The 21,818-nt window shown below is 40.5% G+C and overlaps 1 protein-coding gene across 1 annotated transcript in view; it reads right to left on the reverse strand.

Annotated features, from left to right (window-relative positions):
* Positions 1-21,818, reverse strand: part of LVRN (laeverin) — a 71,417-nt gene that overhangs the window by 17,839 nt on the left and 31,760 nt on the right. Inside the window, exons 5-14 of the mRNA XM_014579229.3 lie at positions 19,789-19,943; positions 17,986-18,099; positions 14,312-14,455; positions 13,191-13,256; positions 12,998-13,063; positions 10,930-11,096; positions 10,189-10,265; positions 6,133-6,272; positions 3,690-3,745; positions 1,415-1,568 (exon numbers count right to left, since the gene is read on the reverse strand). Of these exons, the coding sequence (XP_014434715.1) occupies positions 1,415-1,568; positions 3,690-3,745; positions 6,133-6,272; positions 10,189-10,265; positions 10,930-11,096; positions 12,998-13,063; positions 13,191-13,256; positions 14,312-14,455; positions 17,986-18,099; positions 19,789-19,943 (1,139 nt within the window). The remainder of the gene's footprint in view (positions 1-1,414; positions 1,569-3,689; positions 3,746-6,132; positions 6,273-10,188; positions 10,266-10,929; positions 11,097-12,997; positions 13,064-13,190; positions 13,257-14,311; positions 14,456-17,985; positions 18,100-19,788; positions 19,944-21,818) is intronic.

A 21,818-nucleotide genomic window follows, 5' to 3' on the forward strand; every position in this document is an offset into this window, starting at 1 on the left:
CCTCGCTGCCTGAGCCCCCCTGCCGCTTTGCAAAGCCGCGGGGGGGGGGGGGGGGGCTCGGGCAGCGGGGCAACCCAGGCGCGCCTGGACTGCTCCGCTGCCGGCTTCCCCGAGGCTTTGCAAAGCCGCGGGGAAAGCCGGCAGCGGGACAGCCCAGACGCCCCGCGGCTTTGCTCCCTGTCTTCCTGGTCTGCTGGTCTCCAGCAAAGCCACGGAGGACCCAGGCGGCGGGACCGCAGTGCGTCTCGGTCCGCCGCCCGCGTCTTCCTGGTCTGCTGGGGTGGGGGGGGTGCAGCTAGTACGCCCCCCCCCCCCCCCCTCAGCAGACTAGGCTTTTCTCCGGACGCCTGTGGCAGAGCAGCTGGGGCGCTGCCGGTTGGTCCCGTAGCGCCGCTCTGGGCGCTACTGGACCAACCCAGCAGCACCCCAGCTGCTCTGGTCCTGATTTAGCCGCTGCTGAAACTGACCAGCGCTGACTACAGGAAGCCCGAGGCAGAGTTGCTCTGCCCCGGGCTTCCTGGAATCAGCTGCTGATCAGTTTCAGCACCAGCTGACCTGGGGACTGTAGGTTTGTTCTTAAGTTGAATCTGTATGTAAGTCAGAACTGGCGGTCAGTTTCAGCAGCAGCTGAATCTGGACGCCAGTTCCGATTTACATACAGATTCAACTTAAGAACAAACCTACAGTCCCTATCTTGTACGTAACCCGGGGACTGCTTGTGTTCTCATTACAGCTCCCTTAGTCCTAGAAGACAAGATAGATTTTGGAACTTGATAAGAAGGTTAAATTCAGATGCTGGAAGAACAAATAAGAAAGCAAGTCCCAGAAAGGAGAACTTTGGAAAAATTCCCTGCCTCCTCCATATTAAACATTCAGCAAGGTACTTAAACACATTTATCTTTAAACAAGTAAGTTGTCCCATTGAAGTCAATGGCATTAGTCAAGAGTTTAATGTTATGCATATACTTAAGTACTTGCTGAACTGTGGACTATATAAGGGAACCGTTAGCTTGATTTCCTCAAATAATCTCACCAGGTTACCGTGCAAGGAAAGTGGCAATGTGAAGTATTTTGTACCTAAACTATATAGGACATGATCGTTAAAACAAGCTGGAAGCTATTACAGATCACACGTGTAAGGTGTTCTCTAGAAGCACTGCTATGCAAGTCAATATTTCCATTCTATACTACTGGTGGTGGTTGTTGCTGCATGGATTTAGGCCCCCATTTTGTAAAAGTGATGCATGTGCATATACTTTTGACTGATCAATATACCAAAAAAAGGCTGAATAAAATTTCAATGGAAATGTGATGCACCTCATGGTACATAGTTGAGCTCTTATAAAGGACTCATGTTGGATCTTGTCATTTAAACATCCTGGAGTCTTCAATATTAGGAAAACAAAGATGATACCTTTAAAAATGGATATATTCCATACTTGTTCACAATATTTTCCAGTGGTTCAGGTATTAGGTATGACAATGCCGTATACCACACAAACAGTTGATCTTCTTTGGCAAGGTACTTTGTTAGTCCAAATGCAGACTCAATCTCAATATATCCAGCCCTATTTTTTTTAAAAAATACAGAACTGAACATATGTATTCAGATTAAGCCCGTTTGAACTGCAGTCTATTTAGATAACTGATTAAAAACATCCAGATACTATGGGATCTAGGAAAGAAGACAGCTAATGAGAATAAATATAATACAACAGTGACCAGTTTAAGAGTCTAATCCTGCAAACACATAGGCTATGTCTACACTTGCAGCTTCTTGCGCGAGTAATATGCAAATGAGGCTAACCATGGAATATTACCGAGCCTCATTTGCATACCTAATGAGCCACCATTTTTTTCAGAAGAGGCTCTTGCGCAAGAAGGAGCTGTCTACGCTGCCCCTTCTTGTGCAAGAAAAACCCTCTTGCGCAATGCCGTTACACCTATTACCTTTCAGGAAGAACGGCATTGTGCAAGAGGGTTTTTCTTGAGCAAGAAGGGGCAGTGTAGACGCTCCTTCTTGCGCAAGAGCCTCTTCTGAAAAAAAATGGTGTCTCATTAGATATGCAAATGAGGCTCGGCGATATTCCACACAGCCTCATTTGCATATTACTCAAAGAAGCCGCGAGTGTAGACAAAGCCATACTGTGGAGCCAAGGGCTTTTACTAAGAATCAATGAGACTACAAATGACATTAAGCACACTATACTAAATTGTGCTGGCAGGATGAGGCCCACATCCACTACCACCACGTAACATCCTCATAAAATAAAGTGAAGATTTCCTCTATATTTTGCAGGTAATAGCATTTTAGAGATACGGTACATTTACTGACTTTTTGAAATAATCTAACAACAGCTTTTCATTATAAACTGCTTTGGAGTAATAAACATTACCCAGAATGCATATAAACAATTAAATAGTAATTCAGGAATATTTTCAAATTGTTATTAATTACTGTAGCGTGGCACCAGTATATACTAGGATAAACTTCACTCTTTTGCAGACTGCCCACCTAAGGCCTTCCATGGGAAGCTCTGCCTTAATAACCCATATGTGAAAAGCACCATTCCACATAATTATAGTTAAATTCCTTATTATAGGTCGGACTGAGCCCTCTGGTGGGAACCATACAGAAAGTGGTAGGGGAGAGGAAAACGCTATGGTTCCCCTCACAGAGTTCCGTCTGTGTTGTTGGGGTGCTTTGATTTAAGTATCTGTGGGAAGCGCATGGACAACCAAGGACTCCTGGGCTCCCTGCTGTTTTTCTTAGCTCCCTGGCAACATGGCTCCAGTGACACTTATGCCCCCACCTGCAGCAGGACTTGGATATCCAAAGAAGTTTTCCTGTGGGGCTGGTGTGGTTAGGGAGCTGTGCAGGTAACTTAAGTCATACTATGTTTTTCTGCAGAATTCCAGCACTTGTCAATGCAAACCATCCCTCTGAGCTGTCTCTGTCCATGTCAGTAAGGAAGGAGGGAAATGATAACCATCTACAGGCAGTTGGAAGCTTAATTATCAGGAACTGAAAGGAACTGTTGAATTCAAGAGGCTATAGCTTGCAACAATGGGATGAAGTAGGAAAAAGAAAATGTAGGCTTAACATCAAGAAATGTTCCTATTGGGGAGTCTTAAGTGGTGAACACTCACCACCAGCACTCGAATCAGCGCCTCACCCTCCCTCACAGAGCTTCCTGCCTTCTGCAAATCAGCTGTTCTGCAGCATGCAGGAGGCTCTGGGAAGGTGTGAGGGCAAGGTGTACTCAGGGGAGGGAAGAGATGGAGCAGAGTGAGAAGAGGCAGGGGGTGGAGGGGTGAGAACCTTGGAGGAAGGGGTGGAGCAATGGTACGGCCTGGGGCAAAGCTGGAGATTGAGCACTCCCTGGCACACTAGAGGTGGGTGCCTCTTTGGGGAGTTTTAGAAAAATCTGCCGATGGAAGTTGTTGAAACATTTAATATGAACTGGGAAAAGTGTTAGAAAAGATACAGAAAGGAACTATTCTGCCAGGGGATGGACTAGATGACCTACTGGTTATTAAGCTGTCCTACAGTCCCCTACTGAGATCTGTCTTCTTCACAGGGTATTTGTGGAGACAAAGGAGCAAAGTCAAAATAGGAATGTGAAATATAGCAGTGTAATATCAAAGTACATTAATAATTTTCTATAAGAGATTAAAACTATACTCACTCTGCCAATGTAAAAGCATCATCTAGCAAATGCAATCTGTTGATGACTGGAATCGCCTGCAGAAAGCACTCATGTGGTGTTAGTAGATCAAACATATTTTGAGGAAAAGCATTTTTAATTACGTTTTGAAAGTCTGGGACAAAACCTGAAGTCTTCTCAAGCCAAACTTCAGAGGAAGCTTTTCCTGAGTGAGGATGACAGGATTTGGTTCTATATGTTGAGCTGAAATAATTTATTCAATGTAACTTTAAGAGTAATTATTTCTGTGTACATGGACTTAACACAAGTACTGGTACTCATTTGCAACAGCTAATGAACTGCTGAGCTTACAAAATCTTCTTAAGCATGTACAATACTGCAAATTAAAATAAAGAAGCTCTACAGTATCTAAAATCCATCCTAATTTCTTCAGCTTGACATGGATTCTTTTTTCCTTTTCAGATTCCAATTCAGAATCAAGGACTCATACTAATCTAGACTATGGTGCCTTATATTTGTTCTTAATTCTGAGTCATTCTGGCTACAAGAAATCATAGGCAGAACTCCAGTTAGTAATTTTGGTCTCCCTGGAATTAATCTACAGTCTGACCCTGCACTGGATTATATAGAGTGCAAATATTATTTATGTTGTAATCAGAATGTGTAAAAATAACTATAGGCTCCTAGTACAAAACAGACTATGCACCCAGCAGCTGTAGAAAATGCACCTATCCTTCCATCATATATGCATATTATGCAAATTCTGCACATAGAAGGCAGAGTAGGAGTACAGCTTGCCCACCCTCTTACTATATGATTCTCCACTACACTAGTATTTTTCCTCCCCATTTCTAACTACCAGAGTAGCTTCCGGATGTTTAAAGTCTATAATATCTCTTAGCATAAACTTCATCGGGCAATTTTGTGGGTTAAACCTGTGTAATGGAATTAAATTGCAAATTTCTTTTACACTGTTCCTTTGGCAGAGTTTCTCCAACAACCTCAGAAGAACGTGTGTGGAGGTGGGGGGTTGGTCAAAGGAATCTGTGGATTCCCGACAAAGCAGGTGAATCTAACATTAACCAGAGTCAAGGTCTATTTGTCTCAAACCCCAATCCTTTAGTCTGACTTCTGGCCTCTGCTTCTCTCTCTCCTGCTGCCTGCATAGCAGTATGACTTTCAAGTTCCCAGAGATTCTCTCACTGACAAAAGCCAGTGGAGAATTCAAAGCATGGACTGGGAGCCCACATAAATTTATGCTGACATTCAGAATTTACTTGTTCCGAAAATCCATTCATGTTTGAAGGAAAGGAAAATAATGCAGCTTAGAGAGGCTGTGCTCTCAATTCTGCTGTTTCCATGCTTGCCACACCCATGGATTGCAATTCTTACAGAGCAGTTTCCATAAAGTCAATAAAACAATACCAATAGGAGACATTTCCCCTTTCCATGCCTCTCCATTCCTCTAGCATTGTTGGCCATTATTTCCTTTACTTTGTAGCAGAATTTGTTTATTTGGCCATTTTAAACCATTTTAAGTGGCCTTGGTCTTTACATTTTCTAAACTTTGTAATTAAAAAGCACTCCATTTGGGTCCGACTACATCATGCAACTCAACTGAGGCAGAAGGTAAAGGTGCCTTAAAGTTCATCTCTATGCTCCCTTTCTCCTGAGCCTATGTTGTGCTCTGCCAGTTTCCTATGTTGTAAGTTAGAACACCATGAGGCAGTTCTAAGTTATATTGATGTGAATTGTCTCAAGATGCTAAAATGACAACCAGGAATTTGCAGAACATTGGTGGAGGTCACTGAAAATTGGAAATTTCCTCTGCAAAAAACCTGAAATTTTTCATGGAAGGAAAAATTCTGAACATAATTCCATTTTGAAGGAACCTCAATGAAAACTTTTTCAGCTTGTTTGTGGCTAACTCACTCCCAGGCTACTGCCTCTTGAGGCTGCCCTAGTCCCCAGAGAACTAAGCAGACTCAGGAGTCCACTACCCAAGGAATCAGGGAAATTTTTGTCAGAAATTTTGATGAAATCAACACATTCCGGTGGAATAAAAAAATTTCTGTCAGAATGTCTTCCATCAGCTGGAAGTGCAGGTAATCCCCAGCAACACCCACACACTTGTACGGTTTTGCAATGGCTTGAAGTCATGGAACAACCTCCTTACATGGAGAGATCCTTCCACAGTGGCACAATGGTTTTATAGGTAGAATGTGCTCCTAACTTAATGTAATGTTTTCAGTACACACTTGAAAAGAAAAGCTATTTTAGTCCCACTTTTATTCCTACTAAACTCAAAGTGAATTTTGTAAATAACTTTAATGGTCACAGATCTGGCCGATTTGCATGTAATGCACTAGCTTTCAATTATCAATTAAAGTAACTACTAGTAATGATTGCAATAAGAAATTGATTGTATAGAATTTATTTATATCATTGATAAACAAGTTCTCACCTTTGGGTCTCTTTCAAGCAGTTGTGCTAATCTCTTCAAATATAATGGATCATAATTAACTCTATAGTACCCAATCGTATTCATATTTAACAAGATCCAGTCATGTCCTGAATCTGATATTTGCATTTCAGGAAACATTTCTGTGGGGACATTTGAAAATGGGAAGGCTGTATCATATTAGCAATCACTAATGCAAATATGCAAAATGTAATACTCTGCTATGAAATATAGGCTCAGTTTTAATCTGAGATACATGCATGTGCATCATCACTTCATTAAATATATTGCTATTTACAACTATGCATGAGACAAAAAAGCTGAGCCAATTTCTCAAGATTTTATAAGCTGCAAGATCACAACTGAGGCCAGATTGTGCCTGATCCAGTGCACTGGGAGGACACAAGAAGAGCCCCAAACACAGCGTGACAATTGCACTCTTTGGGTGCATCTAACACAGCACCCTAAACTTGAAATAAGATGCAATTTGCATTACACAAATAGCTTATTTATCCACACAGCACCAAATTTCAAAATAGCGTGCTATTTCGAGCCATCCCTTATCCCAGGTTTACCGGGATGGCGAAATAGCATGCCCATTATTTAGAAAAATATTTTAAAAAAACGTGTGGCTTGTGTAGACGCAGGGTGGCTATTTTGGGATACCGGAGATATCCCAAAATAGCCGTGCAGTGTAGATGTATCCTTTATGTGCTACAGAATGCAAAAACGTATCCCACTTCCTAAAGGAGGCAGGTGGAAGGCTCCTGCACTGACCAAGGAGCAGGCTGGCAGGTGGTATAGTGGAATGAATGATTCATCCTCCTAATGGATGGAGACTTGCCTGTGTGTCAAAAATCTCTGGGAGAAACTATGTCCATGTGAGGATCAATACACCCTGGATTTTTCACTGGAGAGTATGCTTTTATATTGCCCCACTGTGGGTCTCTATCCTTAAGCCATAATACGGCCCGCAGTAATCTTAGATTAGAATTGCCTCCCTGCCAGTGTTTAAATAATTCTAAGCAATTGTTTGGGACAGTTTATGCAACAGTAGCAAACATCCAACTAAATTCCTTTGTTGTAAATACAAAGCCCACTCCGTTCTGTCCTTATGCAGTCTGATCACTCATCAAGGGTCTGATTCTGTCATTGTTACTCCCCTGGCATGTCCAGACTAGGAAAAAAAGTGTGATTTTAAAATTGAGTTACCAAACTCTACTTAGCTAGCCAGAGTCTAGGGTAGACCCTGAGTAGCTAAAACAATTTTAAAGGTATTAAAACTGCACCTACACAAGGTGCTTAAAGTGTTTCAACTACAGTTAAACTAACCTGATTAAAAGAAACAACAAAAACAACAATAAAATCCAATCTAGAGAAGACCATGGAGTAATACATATACAAGTAGTATCACAGTAAGTGCTATGCCCCGGGAATAAGGACTGCAGAATCAGGTTTTAATGGGTGTTTTGGATGAGAGGGAACTACAGGGCTGGAGGCGTGGGCTGGAGGACACAGGAGAAACATGGGGGGGGGGGGGGGGGTTGCTCAGACAGCAGCTGGAGTGAAGCAGTAGTTCCCCCTTCAAAGTGCCACTTCTCTCCACCCAGCTGCGCAGCCACCTTCTGCCTATTCTCCAGCCTATGCTCATGCTGCTCACCGCTCCCTGTGTCTTCTGCTTGCTCCCGAGGCTACAGGTGGGACCAACTGACTGGACAAGATGGCCAGACACCAATGCAGCAAATGGCTTCTGGGAGAGGTAGCAGCCCTAGCTCTTTCCTATTCTGCCCCTACATGCAGTTGCTCCACCCACCTACTCCCACAGTGAAGCAGGATGGGGCGCTGGAGCTGGGCAGCATAGGACACCAGCATTGTTAATGATGGGATAGCTGGGCCAAATATGGGTATTGTTGGGGGCAGCACACACAAGTGTTCCCTAGGACTGCAGATTGTACTGAGCGGCCTCTGTCTAAACTGTTCCCAAAACCACTTTTGAGCTGAAATTTTTATCATTGGTCCCACCCAGAAGTGATTTCTATTTTAGGAGAATGAGTGCAGGAGCAATTAACGAAAATTAATTTAGCTATTTGAGTCATCTGTGCAAAAAATGGGTTTTTTAAGAAAATATTCAGTTGCCTTTTTTTGGACTTGGGTAGAACAAATCAGAATGAGCTTTGTTTTGAAACTTCAGACTTCATGCGTAAGTAGCCTTGAATGAGGCCTACTGACAAATTAGAAGGCGTATTTTTTTAAATACAAGGTTACAATATTTGTATATTGTACTCAATATGTGCAGTATTTTTTTTTTCCAGACAGATGCTCCAAATGCCAGTACAAGGGGATTTTTCATCGTTCTAAGGGCTGCACATGTGAGTGTGGGTAACAGGGTGGGGGAAGGATTGAAGCCTTTCTTTAATCCTACAAGTTTAGTCTGTAGCACTGAACTCAGTATAGCTCCCTCAATGTGAGCACTGCTTAACACCCTTGTCCTGCAACAGCCCTGATCTGCTAACCTGTCACTCATGCGGTGGCTAATTGAATTTTAAATAAAAAAGTACAAGTGTATTCTGGGGTCAATGACCATTCTATTTATTTGCTTCTTCTACCCACATGTGGTGAGATGGTCACTTTGATAGCTCTATCTCTTGTTATGCAAAATAAATGTAACAACTTTTGACTTTGCCATGCCCACTCCAAAGAGAGGACAAAGGAGAACTGACATATTTATACAGAGAATTGACATATTTATACAGAGTATTATACCATCATTATTATGTACTGAAAAAAGTATTTGAAGACATATGTGATGGCCTCATATTGAGAGTAAATAGTGGGACTGAGTACAGCATAGCATAAAGACTCTTTCCAGAACCTTAACTCAAAACTTCCAAACTTTCAAATTTTTAGGTTTTCAGAACTGCAGTTATCTAATAGCTTATTTTAGTTTAAAGCAGTGGTGATTATAGCTTTATCTCTGTCTAAGGGTACGTCTAGACTACATGCCTCTGTCACCAGAGGCATGTAGATTAGGCTACCAGACATAGTAAAATGTAGCGGCAATTTAAATAATCGCTGCTTCATTTAAATTTACATGGCTGCCGCGCTGAGCCGACAAACAGCTGATCAGCTGTTTGTCGGCTCAGCGCGATAGTCTGGACATGCGGGTGTCGACATCAAAGGTATTTGTCGACCACCCAGGTATACCTCATCCCAGGAGGCACACCTGGGTGGTCGACAAATACCTTTGATGTCGACCCCCGTGCGTCCAGACTATCGCGCTGAGCCGACAAACAGCTGATCAGCTGTTTGTCGGCTCAGCGCTGCAGCCATGTAAATTTAAATGAAGCAGCGATTATTTAAATTGCCGCTTCATTTTACTATGTCTGGTAGCCTAATCTACATGCCTCTGGCGACAGAGGCATGTAGTCTAGACGTACCCTAAATGACTTTGTTTATTGGAGAATAGTTAAATGAGAAGGAACTGCACCTTTTTATGACTGAGGATGCATGTGCACATTTTAACATTAATTTTAATTCTGCTCCTTCAAATTTATAAGAACAAATTAAATTATGCATTATTGAAACGGCACTTTTTCCGTTTCCTTAGATGTACGAAGGTGTTATTTTCAGTTACTCTGTATAGTTATTTACAGTATTTAGGAGTCATATGATTATAACGCACTGATAATGGCCAAATCCCGAAGTCCATACTTAGTCCAGGAAAAAACTCCCACTGAAGTCAATGGAAGCAGCCTGACTACAGAATGAGTAAAACCTGAAGAAGGACTTCAGAGTTGGTCCCTCTGTATAAAATGGCAGATTTTACATTGTTATGGCAATCTTGCTTCAGAACATCCATTCCATTGTGTGACTGAAAGAGTACTTTTATGGTTACAACAACAGATTTTTGTACATCATTTAAATGTACTTATTTAACATGAGGTATAACTAAAGCAGAATATAGAATTTTATTTTGAGTTTTTATACTTTCTAATGTAATTTAAAATATCACTCATGTTCATATGCTTTTCTACATGTTTGAACAAGAACATTACTTACTGCTACTTGTATCAAGCCAGACTAACGGTTGTGCAGATCCATTTCTTATCCAAGAAATAGGAACAATCCATGTGTTACTTCACAAACAACAAAAACAAAACAAAAAACAAATTGGACAGTTTAATTTTTATAGTAAGAAAGCAATTTCTAAATTGATGTTGAATAAGATTCCAAGTGATTACTTAAAATTCCAGCTGTCCCTTTCCCTTCTCTGATGCACTGTACCTTTTCAGATGTTAATACACAAGTTGGGTCAGATAACAGAATCTTTCTCTGGGTATTTACTTTCCTTCTACTGTTACTTTATTCTCCTACATTCTCGCCTTTCATTACTGTTCATCCCCTTCCATACACTGTAAAACTTTCAGAATCCTGTTTGCTAAAAAGAGTTCTGTGCAGGCAAGAGACCTCAGGTGCTCATGAAGAAGCACACCAACCTTCTGCAACAGAGCACCAAAGCTACTGCTACTCAAGTTAGCCACCATTTTTAAATGGTCTCTGTTTCTGCCTTTTGCAGCCATATAACTGCCTTGCACAGCTGTTATCCAGGCAGAAGTAGTCCCTTGCAAAAGGGAATCACATGCAATGCCTCCTCAAACTCATGCCTCAAATGGATTTTTTTGGACAATTCTAGGAGGAAAAGAATAAATGGCTGTTCAAAACATACAATGCTAACTCAACATTTTTCAGTAATAAAAGGTAAGCTTATAAACTGATGCTCAAAATATGAACTAAACATACTTGTAAGCAGTATCGTTTTTTGTCCTTTTATTATAAAACTGTTTCTGACTGATAACGCCAGTGGACAGATTTAATGTTAAAATGGGAAATCCGTTTTGGCATGTCCAGGAGTCCATTATATTTTTCACTGGTGCTGGCAACTGAACTTCATTCTGTGTATCCACAACCTTCAAGAAAAGGCTGAATTAGAAACATTTATGAAACATGTATTTATACTGGTCCTTGCAATACTCTGCAGATATAGTAACATATTTAAGAAATTATAACTGCTTAGTCTACATTCATGTGTATTTTATATTGGGAATCTTTGTAGCTAATCGAGAATGGGGGAAACATTATTGTCATTATCCTGTAAAAAAAGACCCAACTCAATTGGGAAATCTAAAGTATTGAAATTACATTGCTAAAGTCTTGTAACTTAATTCTTTTACCTTTCTCTTTACCCTATATCTGCATGATTGGGTGATTAATGATAAACACAATTAGTTGTATGGGACATTGTTTATTCAATTCATGTAAACCATGTAGAATACAAGATAGATACTATGAAAACTAACTAATAAAAATAATGTAACACCTGACAACTGAGTTGGGGCTGGATTCTCAATTAGTGGGAATTGGCAGAGCTCAATTGATTTCAGTACTTAACAATGTATGCCATAGGAGAATATGACCCTCTGTTCTGAAGGTAAGACTCTGTTCTAGCATGATGAACTCTTTCTCCACAATATCTTGGTACAGACATTATAATGAAAAGTCCATTATTAATATTTCAGATATGATTGCGGTGAAACAAATATAATCATCAGGTTTCAGTTTATTCAGACTTTTGGTAAATATTACAAGTGCTGGCGGTGGACAGTTTCCCTGAAGTGTTGGGCCCCCATTCTAATATGAACAAATAAATCCTCACCCTTTAGTGAATTACATTAAATAAACAAATTTTAAAATATTGTCTGAGCCAAAATATTTACTCTATAAAAGTGAAGTTATAAAAGGAAAGGCTATTAAAGCCACATACAGATAAAGCTGAGAAAAGGTTCTATGCAGTGCTGTTGTAACTGTGTTGGACCCAGGATATTAAAAAGACACAGTAACTGAGGTTATATCTTTTATTGGACTGGCTTCAATTGGTGAGAGAAAAAAAAGCTGGAGGTTGGTTATTGCAACAACTTATAACCCACTTAAACCCTCACTTCCCAGTCCTCCCCTTTCCGCTTATGACTAGAAAAGTGTTAATGAGGTACTTAACCTTGAAAGATCCTTTAAAACACATGTAGTCCTTTAGCGCCTTAGAGACTAACGCTTAAAATACGTGTTTAATAATTATGACCAAAAAATGTGTTTCACCTTGCATTTAGCTGTGATACTCTCAGTACATTTCCTACACCTGAAGAACTCCATGTCAGCTTGAAAGATCATCTCTCTCACCAACAGAAGATCTAGGTCCAATGAAGGCTTACTTCACCCACCATGTCACTCCACTAGGAAAGTTTATCCATTTAAATGGCCCAGGGAAAGATGACAAAACTTATTCAGAGAAAGAATGATCTATGCAGGTCTGTGCATGTGAAGGCAAGTGGCTGTAAGCACACAGACCTCCTCTCTGGTGCTTTCGGGTATGTCTGCAATTAAAACTCTGTAGTTGGACAGTGCCAGCTGACTTGGGCTCACAGAGCTCAGCTAAGGGGCAGTTTAACTACAGTGCAGACATTCAGGCTCAGGTTGGCGCCCAGGTTCTAGGACCCTGCAAGGTGAGAGGGTCCAAGAGCTCAGACGATAACGTAAGCCCTAATGTGTATACCACAATTAAACAGTCTCTTAGCTCAAGCCCTACAAGCCCAAGTCAGCTGGCATAGGCAAGACAACTATACCCTTTGTCCCTCACCTCTCCCATCAAATCTCCTGCCACAAAAGACCTGCAAAAATGAGTTTGGGGGATGGGTGGGAGGAGGAACTAGGTTAGGAACAGATAAATTCCATTTCAAAGTTCCATAGTTGATATATGCCCGGAATTTGGCCCATCTCAGCCATTGAAGCAAAAGAACTAACAAGAAATGATAAGTACCATTTGTATATGAGTCCACAGATCATCTTGGCTAGCGCTTGAAAAGGAAAATGCTTTCAAGTACAACTGCAATGAAACAAATACAATAATCATTAAGGATTAATAAAAAAATCAGAAAGAGAAACTTGTTGCTGCTCATTGTTATTTTCAAATGGATAACCCCAGATGAAGAAGTTAAGTTTTCTAAACTCACATTGAGTGCTTTGAAAAACAACCGATCAGTCAGAAAGCTGGAAAGCATCCGGATAATGGAGGCCCCCTAAGGAATAAATAAGATGTTTGAACACATGAGTTATTTAAATAAACTTTAACCATTGAATTACTGATATTAAAGCCATATTCTTCATAAGTGACACTGATCTTTGACTATGAGTATTTGGGATAGATTGCAAATGCATTCATATTCATTGTTTCCTATAGATCAATAAATTTGCCATCCCCAATGTACTTGTGTTCATAATTAAACAAAAATTAGAACAAGGGAAATGAAGTCTTAGAAGAAAAGATAACTACAGGTAGTCCCCGGGTTACGTACAAGATAGGGACTATAGGTTTGTTCTTAAGTTGAATTTGTATGGAAGTCAGAACTGGCTCCAGATTCAGCCGCTGCTGAAACTGACCAGCGGCTGACTACAGGAAGCCCTAGGCAGAGTTGCTCTGCCCCCGGCTTCCTGGAATCAGCCACTGATCAGTTTCAACAGCTGCTGAATCTGGACTCCTGGGACAGAACTGCTGGGGCACTGCCGGGTAGGTCCCCGCAGGACCAACCCGGCAGCACCCCAGCTGCTCTACCCCAGGCGTCCCGCAACAAAAGCCTGGTCTGCTGGGGGGGGGGGGGGGGGGGCCGGGAGAAAACGCACTAGCTGTGCTCCCTCCCCCCCCTCAGCAGACCAGGGAGACCCGAGCAAAGCCGCACAGGCGACGGGATCCCCCGCCTCTGCGGCTTTGCTCCGGGGCAAAGGAGCAAAGCCGCACGGGAAGCGGGGTCCCGCCACCTGTGCGGCTTTGCTCGGGTCTCCCTGCTGTGCTGGGGAGTCCCCCCCAGCACACCAGGGAGACCCGGAGCAGCTTTTCTTGCCCCGGAGGACGCGGTGGCGGGACCGCTGCGCTCTGAGCAGTCCCGCCGCCGGCAAGCTCCGGGGCGAGAAAAGCCCCATTTGTAAGTGTGGATCCGACATAAGTCGGATCCGCATAATTCGGGGACTGCCTGTATTGTATGTTTTGCCATAAAATATTTTGCTAGTTCTTTTTAAATCTGTTTTGCAAAGTTATTGGAATGTACCTAAAAGCAAAATATTTTCTTTTCTTTTTTACCTTGCTGTAAGTGAAGATATCAAAAAGGCCAATTAATGAAAATGGTCCTTTGATGTTTTCTTCTCTCATTGATAACGACCGAGACGCTATTTCTTTATCTTCTCTTAAGACAGGTTGTAACATGTGATAGTAAAAGATTTGATTCTGAAAATTAAAAAGACAAATTCTCATTTCAATTAATGCCAATTATATAAACCACTCAGACCACATACAAGCTGAAATTTTCCTATCAGGTCAAAAAGGAAATTGGATATTATGAATCTGTAATCCAAGTTAATCCTCCCACTCCAAAAGGAACTCATTTTTATGCAGAATAAAGAGGGCAGAGGGCCTGATGCTGCAAATCCTCCACAGGTGGAACCTGTTGAGGGTAACAGATATTCTGCATACAGATGGATGGCAGATTCAGGTTTCATGAAAAGCACTAAAGTTTTACGATTTAAGAAAAAATGTAAAAATTATTAAATGCAACAAAAATTGCAAAATATAAAAGTGAATGATGTACAGTATTTACATTTTGAGTACAATCAGTTCTTGCTTCACTTATCTGGCAAGACTCACATTCCATGTTTTCTCTTTCCTATGTTGAAAGACTAAACACCACAATAGCCATTTGAAGGAGAGCAGGGGCTTCCAATGTCTGTGGACAGCCAGATTTTTGGCTGGTGTAAATCAGTTTTGTTCCCTTAACTTCAAGGAACTGGGACAATTTACACCAGCTTTTCCCCCAGAGTCCTGAAGCCAAGGCTATGTCTACACTACACAGATCTATCAGAAAAAGGTACGCAAATTGCGCTCCGCAATTTGTGTACCCTTTTCCAATAGTTTTTTCGGAAGAGGCTTTTCTGAAATTTGGCCTGTCTACACTGGGTCAAATTTCAGAAAAGCCTCCACTCTCGGAAGAGCCCTTCTTCCTTGTGAGAGGAGGAAGACTGGGCTTCAGAAAGAGGACGTCTGCTCTTCTGCAAAAAAAGCGTTCCCTGGACGTGGAGGAGTTTTTCTGGGATACCTCTGATATCCCAGAAAAACCCCGTCGTGTAGACATAGCCCAAGTCTCATACTCAGGTAAGAAAAAGAAGAAACTGATGTTCATCTGTTTTGTTTGAACATGTATTTGTCATGCAGTATCAACTACTAACCTGGGATCTGCAAGTAGGTTTTTTGTTAAATTTAATGTGGGTCACTTTGAGCAGCTGAACTGCCAGAGAGGAGGAGACAGGCTTTTAAAAGGTGCAAGCTTATTTATTTGCAGATTGTTTTGTATTTTGCAAACAATTTTAGGACCCAAATTTTGAAATGTCGCAGGTGCAATTTGTGCTGATAATTTTTACCTGCATTTGAATTGCAGTGAAACCCATTAGTTTTTGTACCTGACTCCAGACACAAATCTGTAGCTGTACACATAATTAATTATGTTAAATACTCTGATTTGCCACATATTTTGGGTAACAAAATTAGACACAGACTTTTACAAGGGCAAACTGTATCTACCAAAAACAAAAACAAAAAAGAAGCAAAGGCTTTTTTCTGAAAACTTAGCTCTTTACACATTCCTTTGGTATTAAATTCTACTTTAGAGAGTATAAATAATCTGTGATGGAAACCCAAAGTGATGCACTAGTAGAGTCCATGGCTAAAAATCTGATTTGATCCTCCTGGGAGAAAATGCATTTTACAAACCTATAGTAGTTTCCAATTCAGCAAAGTACATAAGTGATTGCTTAACTTTAAGCGGAAGCTTAAAGATCAAGTGGCAATTTTGGTTATGATAAACACTAATATTCATTCCTAGCAAAGAATGAAATCCTGTTTTTAAAAGAAAAACTCAACACAATCTTAACTATAGAGTTGCAATCAATGTTTCCATAGTCTCCAACAAAAGAAATTTACATTTATGTTATCAGCTGTGGAGTCATTCACACACATAATACACAGTTAACCTAAACAAGCAACAGGAATCATCTGTTGTGGAGAAGTCCCACCTCACACAGTGATGAAAAATGTACAGCTTTGCATTTTTGACAGAATCATGATTAATCATATTGGATCACTTGAAATATATAAGGCGTGTTGTAAAATGTTATGTTCTGTAATTTGATGTAATAAAACATGGTGGCTGCGTCTACACTGGCCCCTTTTCCGAAAGGGGCATGCTAATTTTCAACTTCGTAATAGGGAAATCCGCGGGGGATTTAAATATCCCCCGTGGGATTTAAATAAAGATGTCCGCCGCTTTTTTCAGGCTTGTAGAAAAGCCGGAAAAGAGCGTCTAGACTGGCCCGATCCTCCGGAATAAAGCCCTATCCCGGAGGATCTCTTATTCCTACTTTGAAAAAAAGCGGCGGACATCTTTATTTAAATCCCGCGGGGGATATTTAAATCCCCCGCGGATTTCCCTATTACGAAGTTGAAAATTAGCATGCCCCTTTCGGAAAAGGGGCCAGTGTGGACGCAGCCGGAGTGTCAGAAATTAATGAAAAATTACCACAAGCTGCATAGGTATGTACAAAAAGAGTACCTAAAACCAAACCTACTTATATCAATTAGGTATTGTGAATACCATTACAAAATGAATTTATTGTAAGACAAATTCAAAGCAAACACTGAAATGTTGTGTACATGCTGCTGAAAGAACAGATGCAATTGTGGGGCAACCTTTGTCTCTATAGTATTTACACACCATTAGAAATGGGCAAGACGTTTTGGCCAAAACTCTTTTTTTTCCCTAAACAAAAAAAGCAAATTTGGATTAGCTGAAACATGTTGTGCATCCATGATGAATGTGCAAAATTATTTTGGTTTAAAAAAAAAAATCAGAAAAATCGAAAGGTTTTCATTTAGAAAATGCTGAAATGAAATATGTGGATTTTTTTATTCAAAATTACCTTTCTGTTAGAAATTTAATTTTATTTTAGAATGTTGTAAAAGCTAAAATGAAATTAAATGAAATTAGACAGTTGCACCCACTGCTTGCTATGCTTGCCAACCCCTCTCTCTGGGGGGTAAGAACCCCGTCTCTCCCTCCGGCCGCTGGGGAGTGCCAGGCCAAGATTCTCTCCCCCTGGCCGCCAGGCCTGGCCCTCTCCCCACTTCCCAGCCATCAGAGGGGGTGGGGATGGGCCAGGCTGGGCTGAGGCCATGGCAGGCCCAGCTCTCTCCCTCCAGCTGCCGGGGGCTGGGCCAGGCCGAGGCAGGCCCAGCTCTCTCCCCAGCTGCTGAGAAGGGCCAGGCCAAGGCTCTTCCACCGCCACCAAGGAAGGTCTGAAGCCATCCCAGCCCGGTCTCTTCGGCCCTACTCCTGGCCCCAAAGCCGCCCCTGGCCCTGGCAGCCACAGATGGGAGGTGAGATACCATGGCCTGTGGTGGGGGAGCAGTGGAGGGCCAAGAGGCCCAGGCTGGCTGTGGCCAGGAGAGCTGAGAGGCCAGGGCTGGCTGTGGCCCCAGCCGTTCTCTCCCCAGCGTCTGGGGGGAAATCCGGGCCTGCCTACCCCCAGAGACAGAGAGGTTGGCAAGAGTAGTGAGAAGGGGGCACAGACCCCTAGTTTTCATTTAAAGTTATATTGGAACTGACCATGAGACCATTAAAGTCAGTAGGAATGCTCCCATTTATTGAAGCTCCCTGGTGCAGGATGAGGACAATACTATAGGTTGTAAGAAGAAAACTTGGTACTTACCAGTGATAATCTGGGTTCCATGTAACTAGCTCCAATGTATTCAAAGTAAGATGCAAATCCCTCATTAAGCCACAGATCATTCCACCAATTCATGGTAACCAGATTTCCAAACCACTTAAATAGAAAAAAAGAGAAAATATCTCATATTGTATTTCTTTGAAATGATGCTTTCATTCCTTTGTGTTAAACAGATATGAATGATCAAAAGAACAGTGTCTCTTTATTTAATGTGTATATAGGGTTGCCAGGTGTCCAGTTTTTAACCTGACAGTCCAGTATTTGAGCTTTCTGTTCATGAAACAAATTGAGAAAATATAAATGTCCGGTATTTTCTAAATAAGATGTAATATAGACTGTGATGTAATGTCAAGTGTGTCAGGTATTTTTGTTGAAACCATCTGGCAACCCTACAGTATATACATTATCACAATAACATGCTATCGTTTTTTTCCAATTGGTGGAAATTCAGTAGTCCAAAGATACAACTTGAGAAAAGATACAGAGGCAGGTCAATGGTTATATATTTTTAAATTCTTTTGTCTGAGATTTTATAACATAAGCACATACAGTGGTTTTAAAAGATTCTCCATTCTATTTAAATTAAATAATCACATATAAATTTGTAAATCTAGCAGAAAAAGCCAGACTACAGTTTGAAAACATGGCATTTCTCAAACAATAAATACAAATATTTTCCAAATAGCTTATTTCTCATTAAATTAATACTATTTTGTTTTCCCTTGTTCTTAAATGAAAGGAAAATTGCCCAGCAGATGATAAACAGACCTGGGGAAACAGCCACTTCCAAAAATCAGCAAATCCATATCCTGATAAGCAATACAACATCTACAACAGCTGTGATGAAGTATTAGTTGGCAGTTAATATTTAACAAAAATCTGATTTATCATTTGGGAATGTGTGATGTCATTACATATTATTTGTTAATCCTTAAGGTCTGTTACTTTATTTAAAAACTATTTAAGTAAGTAATAATATTTATTTTACTGGCCTTCAAGAAACACACTCATTTTTCAGATCATCAGATGGACAGACATACTGTAGCCAAGTTTAACTTTTTGCTAACTTTGTTGTTTAAACTACTTCCTCTTGGCAAATTTAAATGAAGTATAGTAAAAAATGAAGTGAAACCATTTTATCATTCCGAACCAAATAATTTTAAATTTTTAAGATCATTGTGTAAACATTCCAGATACAGATAAAAATTTGTATACTTCCCTTCATTCTACAGCTGCATAGCCCATTTACTATTTTCCTTTTCCTATAGTTACATCTTCCTGTTAAAATTCTTTTAAGGAATCTGTTCTCCCATGAATCATTGTGAGTATCCTTACTCTATTTCGATATGCATATCATGTTCATTCCTAAAATAGAGTATTTTATTCAAAGATATCCAAGTATCTTGTAAGACAATGAACACATGGTTCATTAGTAGATATTATGTGTATATACATGACCCGTTACAGTCAAGTTTTCAAATAATGGTTTTATTATATTTTATAAATTTCATTCAAGATAAAATGGATATTCAGTGGAGGTTCTTGTGTCATGCTGAAATTTGTTTCTTATATTGATCTGCCAAATTAATTTATAATCAAAGCTTTCAACCAACTGAAAATCATTTTGGTTATTGCTATAGCATTCCTTTCTCTTGTTATCACCAAGAGTTAAATCCCCACATGTAAGTCACTATTTTCCCCATGTTAAAAATTACTTTGCATCTACATCAACTTGAAAAAAGCAACTTCATAAATAAATGCATGTACAGATGTTTTACCACATGCCTGGTGTCCTAGCTCATGTGAAACAATTAGGCAAATCATAGCCTTTTTGCCTCTGAATTTATCACTTGGGTTGTACATCAATGATGATTCCTGGAAAGTCATTAGCCCCCAGTTTTCCATAGCACCTACTCCAAAATCAGGCAGTGCAACCAGATCTAAATTGATTTAAACAGAAAAAAAATAAATTTTTAAAAAGTAAAATGCACACGTGACTATTGTATGTTTATCCAATGTGCAATTACAAGGTACATATTTTAGTGGTTCTTTGCTGTCGAGTTGCAATAAACTAGGAAATGCTTTTTTGGAATTATTTTCTTGCATGTCTTTAACTATATATGCCACTGCTATGCCTCTCTAGCATTGCCACCCTTTCAATCAGAAACATAAAAATCAACTACGTACAAGCCGAGGTTATCAATAGTTTCATGTAACTAAGTATATTTAGATCTAAAATCTTTGATAATGGAACTTTTCTCTCAGCTGCTGGGAGAGTAGATTCAGTTCTCTGCACTCCTGAGTAGTTCTGGCTCTCCATTCTCTCCATCTTGCTTTTGTTCCGGTTATGGGAGCATACGGGGGAGAGGGAGAAGGTAGGAAGGGAAAGAATAAAAGTCTTTCCTTTTTTCATGATTTCTAGTTATGTAATTTCTCCCTTGTTTTTCATTCTGGCTACAATGGATACAGACAGACTAGGAGATATTTTAAATGGTTTGGTCCTATCCAGATAGAAGGCTAATGCCTTCTTGACATATTGGGTATGGAATGTGGCTTTTTCATGTGCATTTTAGTGAAAAAGCCAGGAGACCAATGGTTTGATGAATAAGAAATTCTGAAGAAACCTTAGGTTAAAAAAACCTTGGATGTGCTCACAGCAATACTTTCTCACTTGTGACTATCATAAGTGGGGATGTCTGTCATTAAGGCTCCCAGTTCTCCCAACTTTCAGGCAGAAGTGATTGCTACCACAAGGCTGTCTTAATTGAGAAATCTAATAAAAAACACATAGAGTTCAAAGGATGGTACATAAGGCAATTCAGTACTAGGTTCAAGTCCCAGTTCAGTATAGAATCTCTGATTTGTGGGGATTTATTCAATTAACAATGGCAAAATTCCTAAGCAGTTGGTAAAGCAAAGAGTGCAAAATATGTTGAGGATCTTTAAAACAGGAAGAGGAAGAAGTTAATGTTGCAGCTGTTAGGCTGTGTTGGTTAGGTGACTGAGCATCTCAACCAAACTGTAATTTGAGGACATGGATTGCTGAGAAGATTTAGGCTATGTCTAGACTGCAAGCCTCTTTCGAAAGAGAGCGTCTAGACTGCACGCGGAACTTTTGAAAGAGCAAGCCGCTTTTTCGAAAGAAAGCACCCAGTGAGTCTGGATGCTCTCTTTCGAAGAAGCCCTATTTACATTCAAGAACGCCTTCTTTCGAAAGAAGCACTTTTGAAAGAAGGTGTTCTTGCTCGTGAAATGAGGTTTACCGCCGTCGAAAGAAAAGCCGCGTTCTTTCGATTTAATTTCGAAAGAACGCGGCTGCAGTCTAGATGCAGGTGAAGTTTTTTCGGAAAAAGGCTACTTTTCCCGAAAAAAACCCTGAGTCTGGACACAGCCTTAGAGAGAGTTTCTTTATTAATTATTATTATTATTATTATAGCTTCTTGATCGTGGATTCAAGGGGCCTATGATACATTGAATATGGGGTTGGGTGTGCTCTTTTTGCCATCTGAGACCTCTTTAATCTCCTTTTATGTACAGAAGTGCAAAATCCTAGGGATTTCAGCCATAGCTCTTGAGTCTTTTCAAGCGTGGAGAGATGCATACATCAAGTCTGCAAAGTGCTTTCAGTTGTCAAAGGGGAGGTCTTTGACAGTACTCTGAACCTCCCTTGGAAACCCGGACAGCTGCTGCCAAGATGCTTTTTCTGTAGTGGAAATAGATCATGCTGCAGTATCTGTGGCATCCAAGGAGACCTGGAGTGATGTCTTTGCCAGAAGAATCTAAACTGATCTGAATGTTTTCTGGCAGATGTTCAA

This window comes from Pelodiscus sinensis, chromosome 6 (assembly GCF_049634645.1).
Source record: "Pelodiscus sinensis isolate JC-2024 chromosome 6, ASM4963464v1, whole genome shotgun sequence".
NCBI classification, from domain to species: domain Eukaryota; kingdom Metazoa; phylum Chordata; order Testudines; family Trionychidae; genus Pelodiscus; species Pelodiscus sinensis.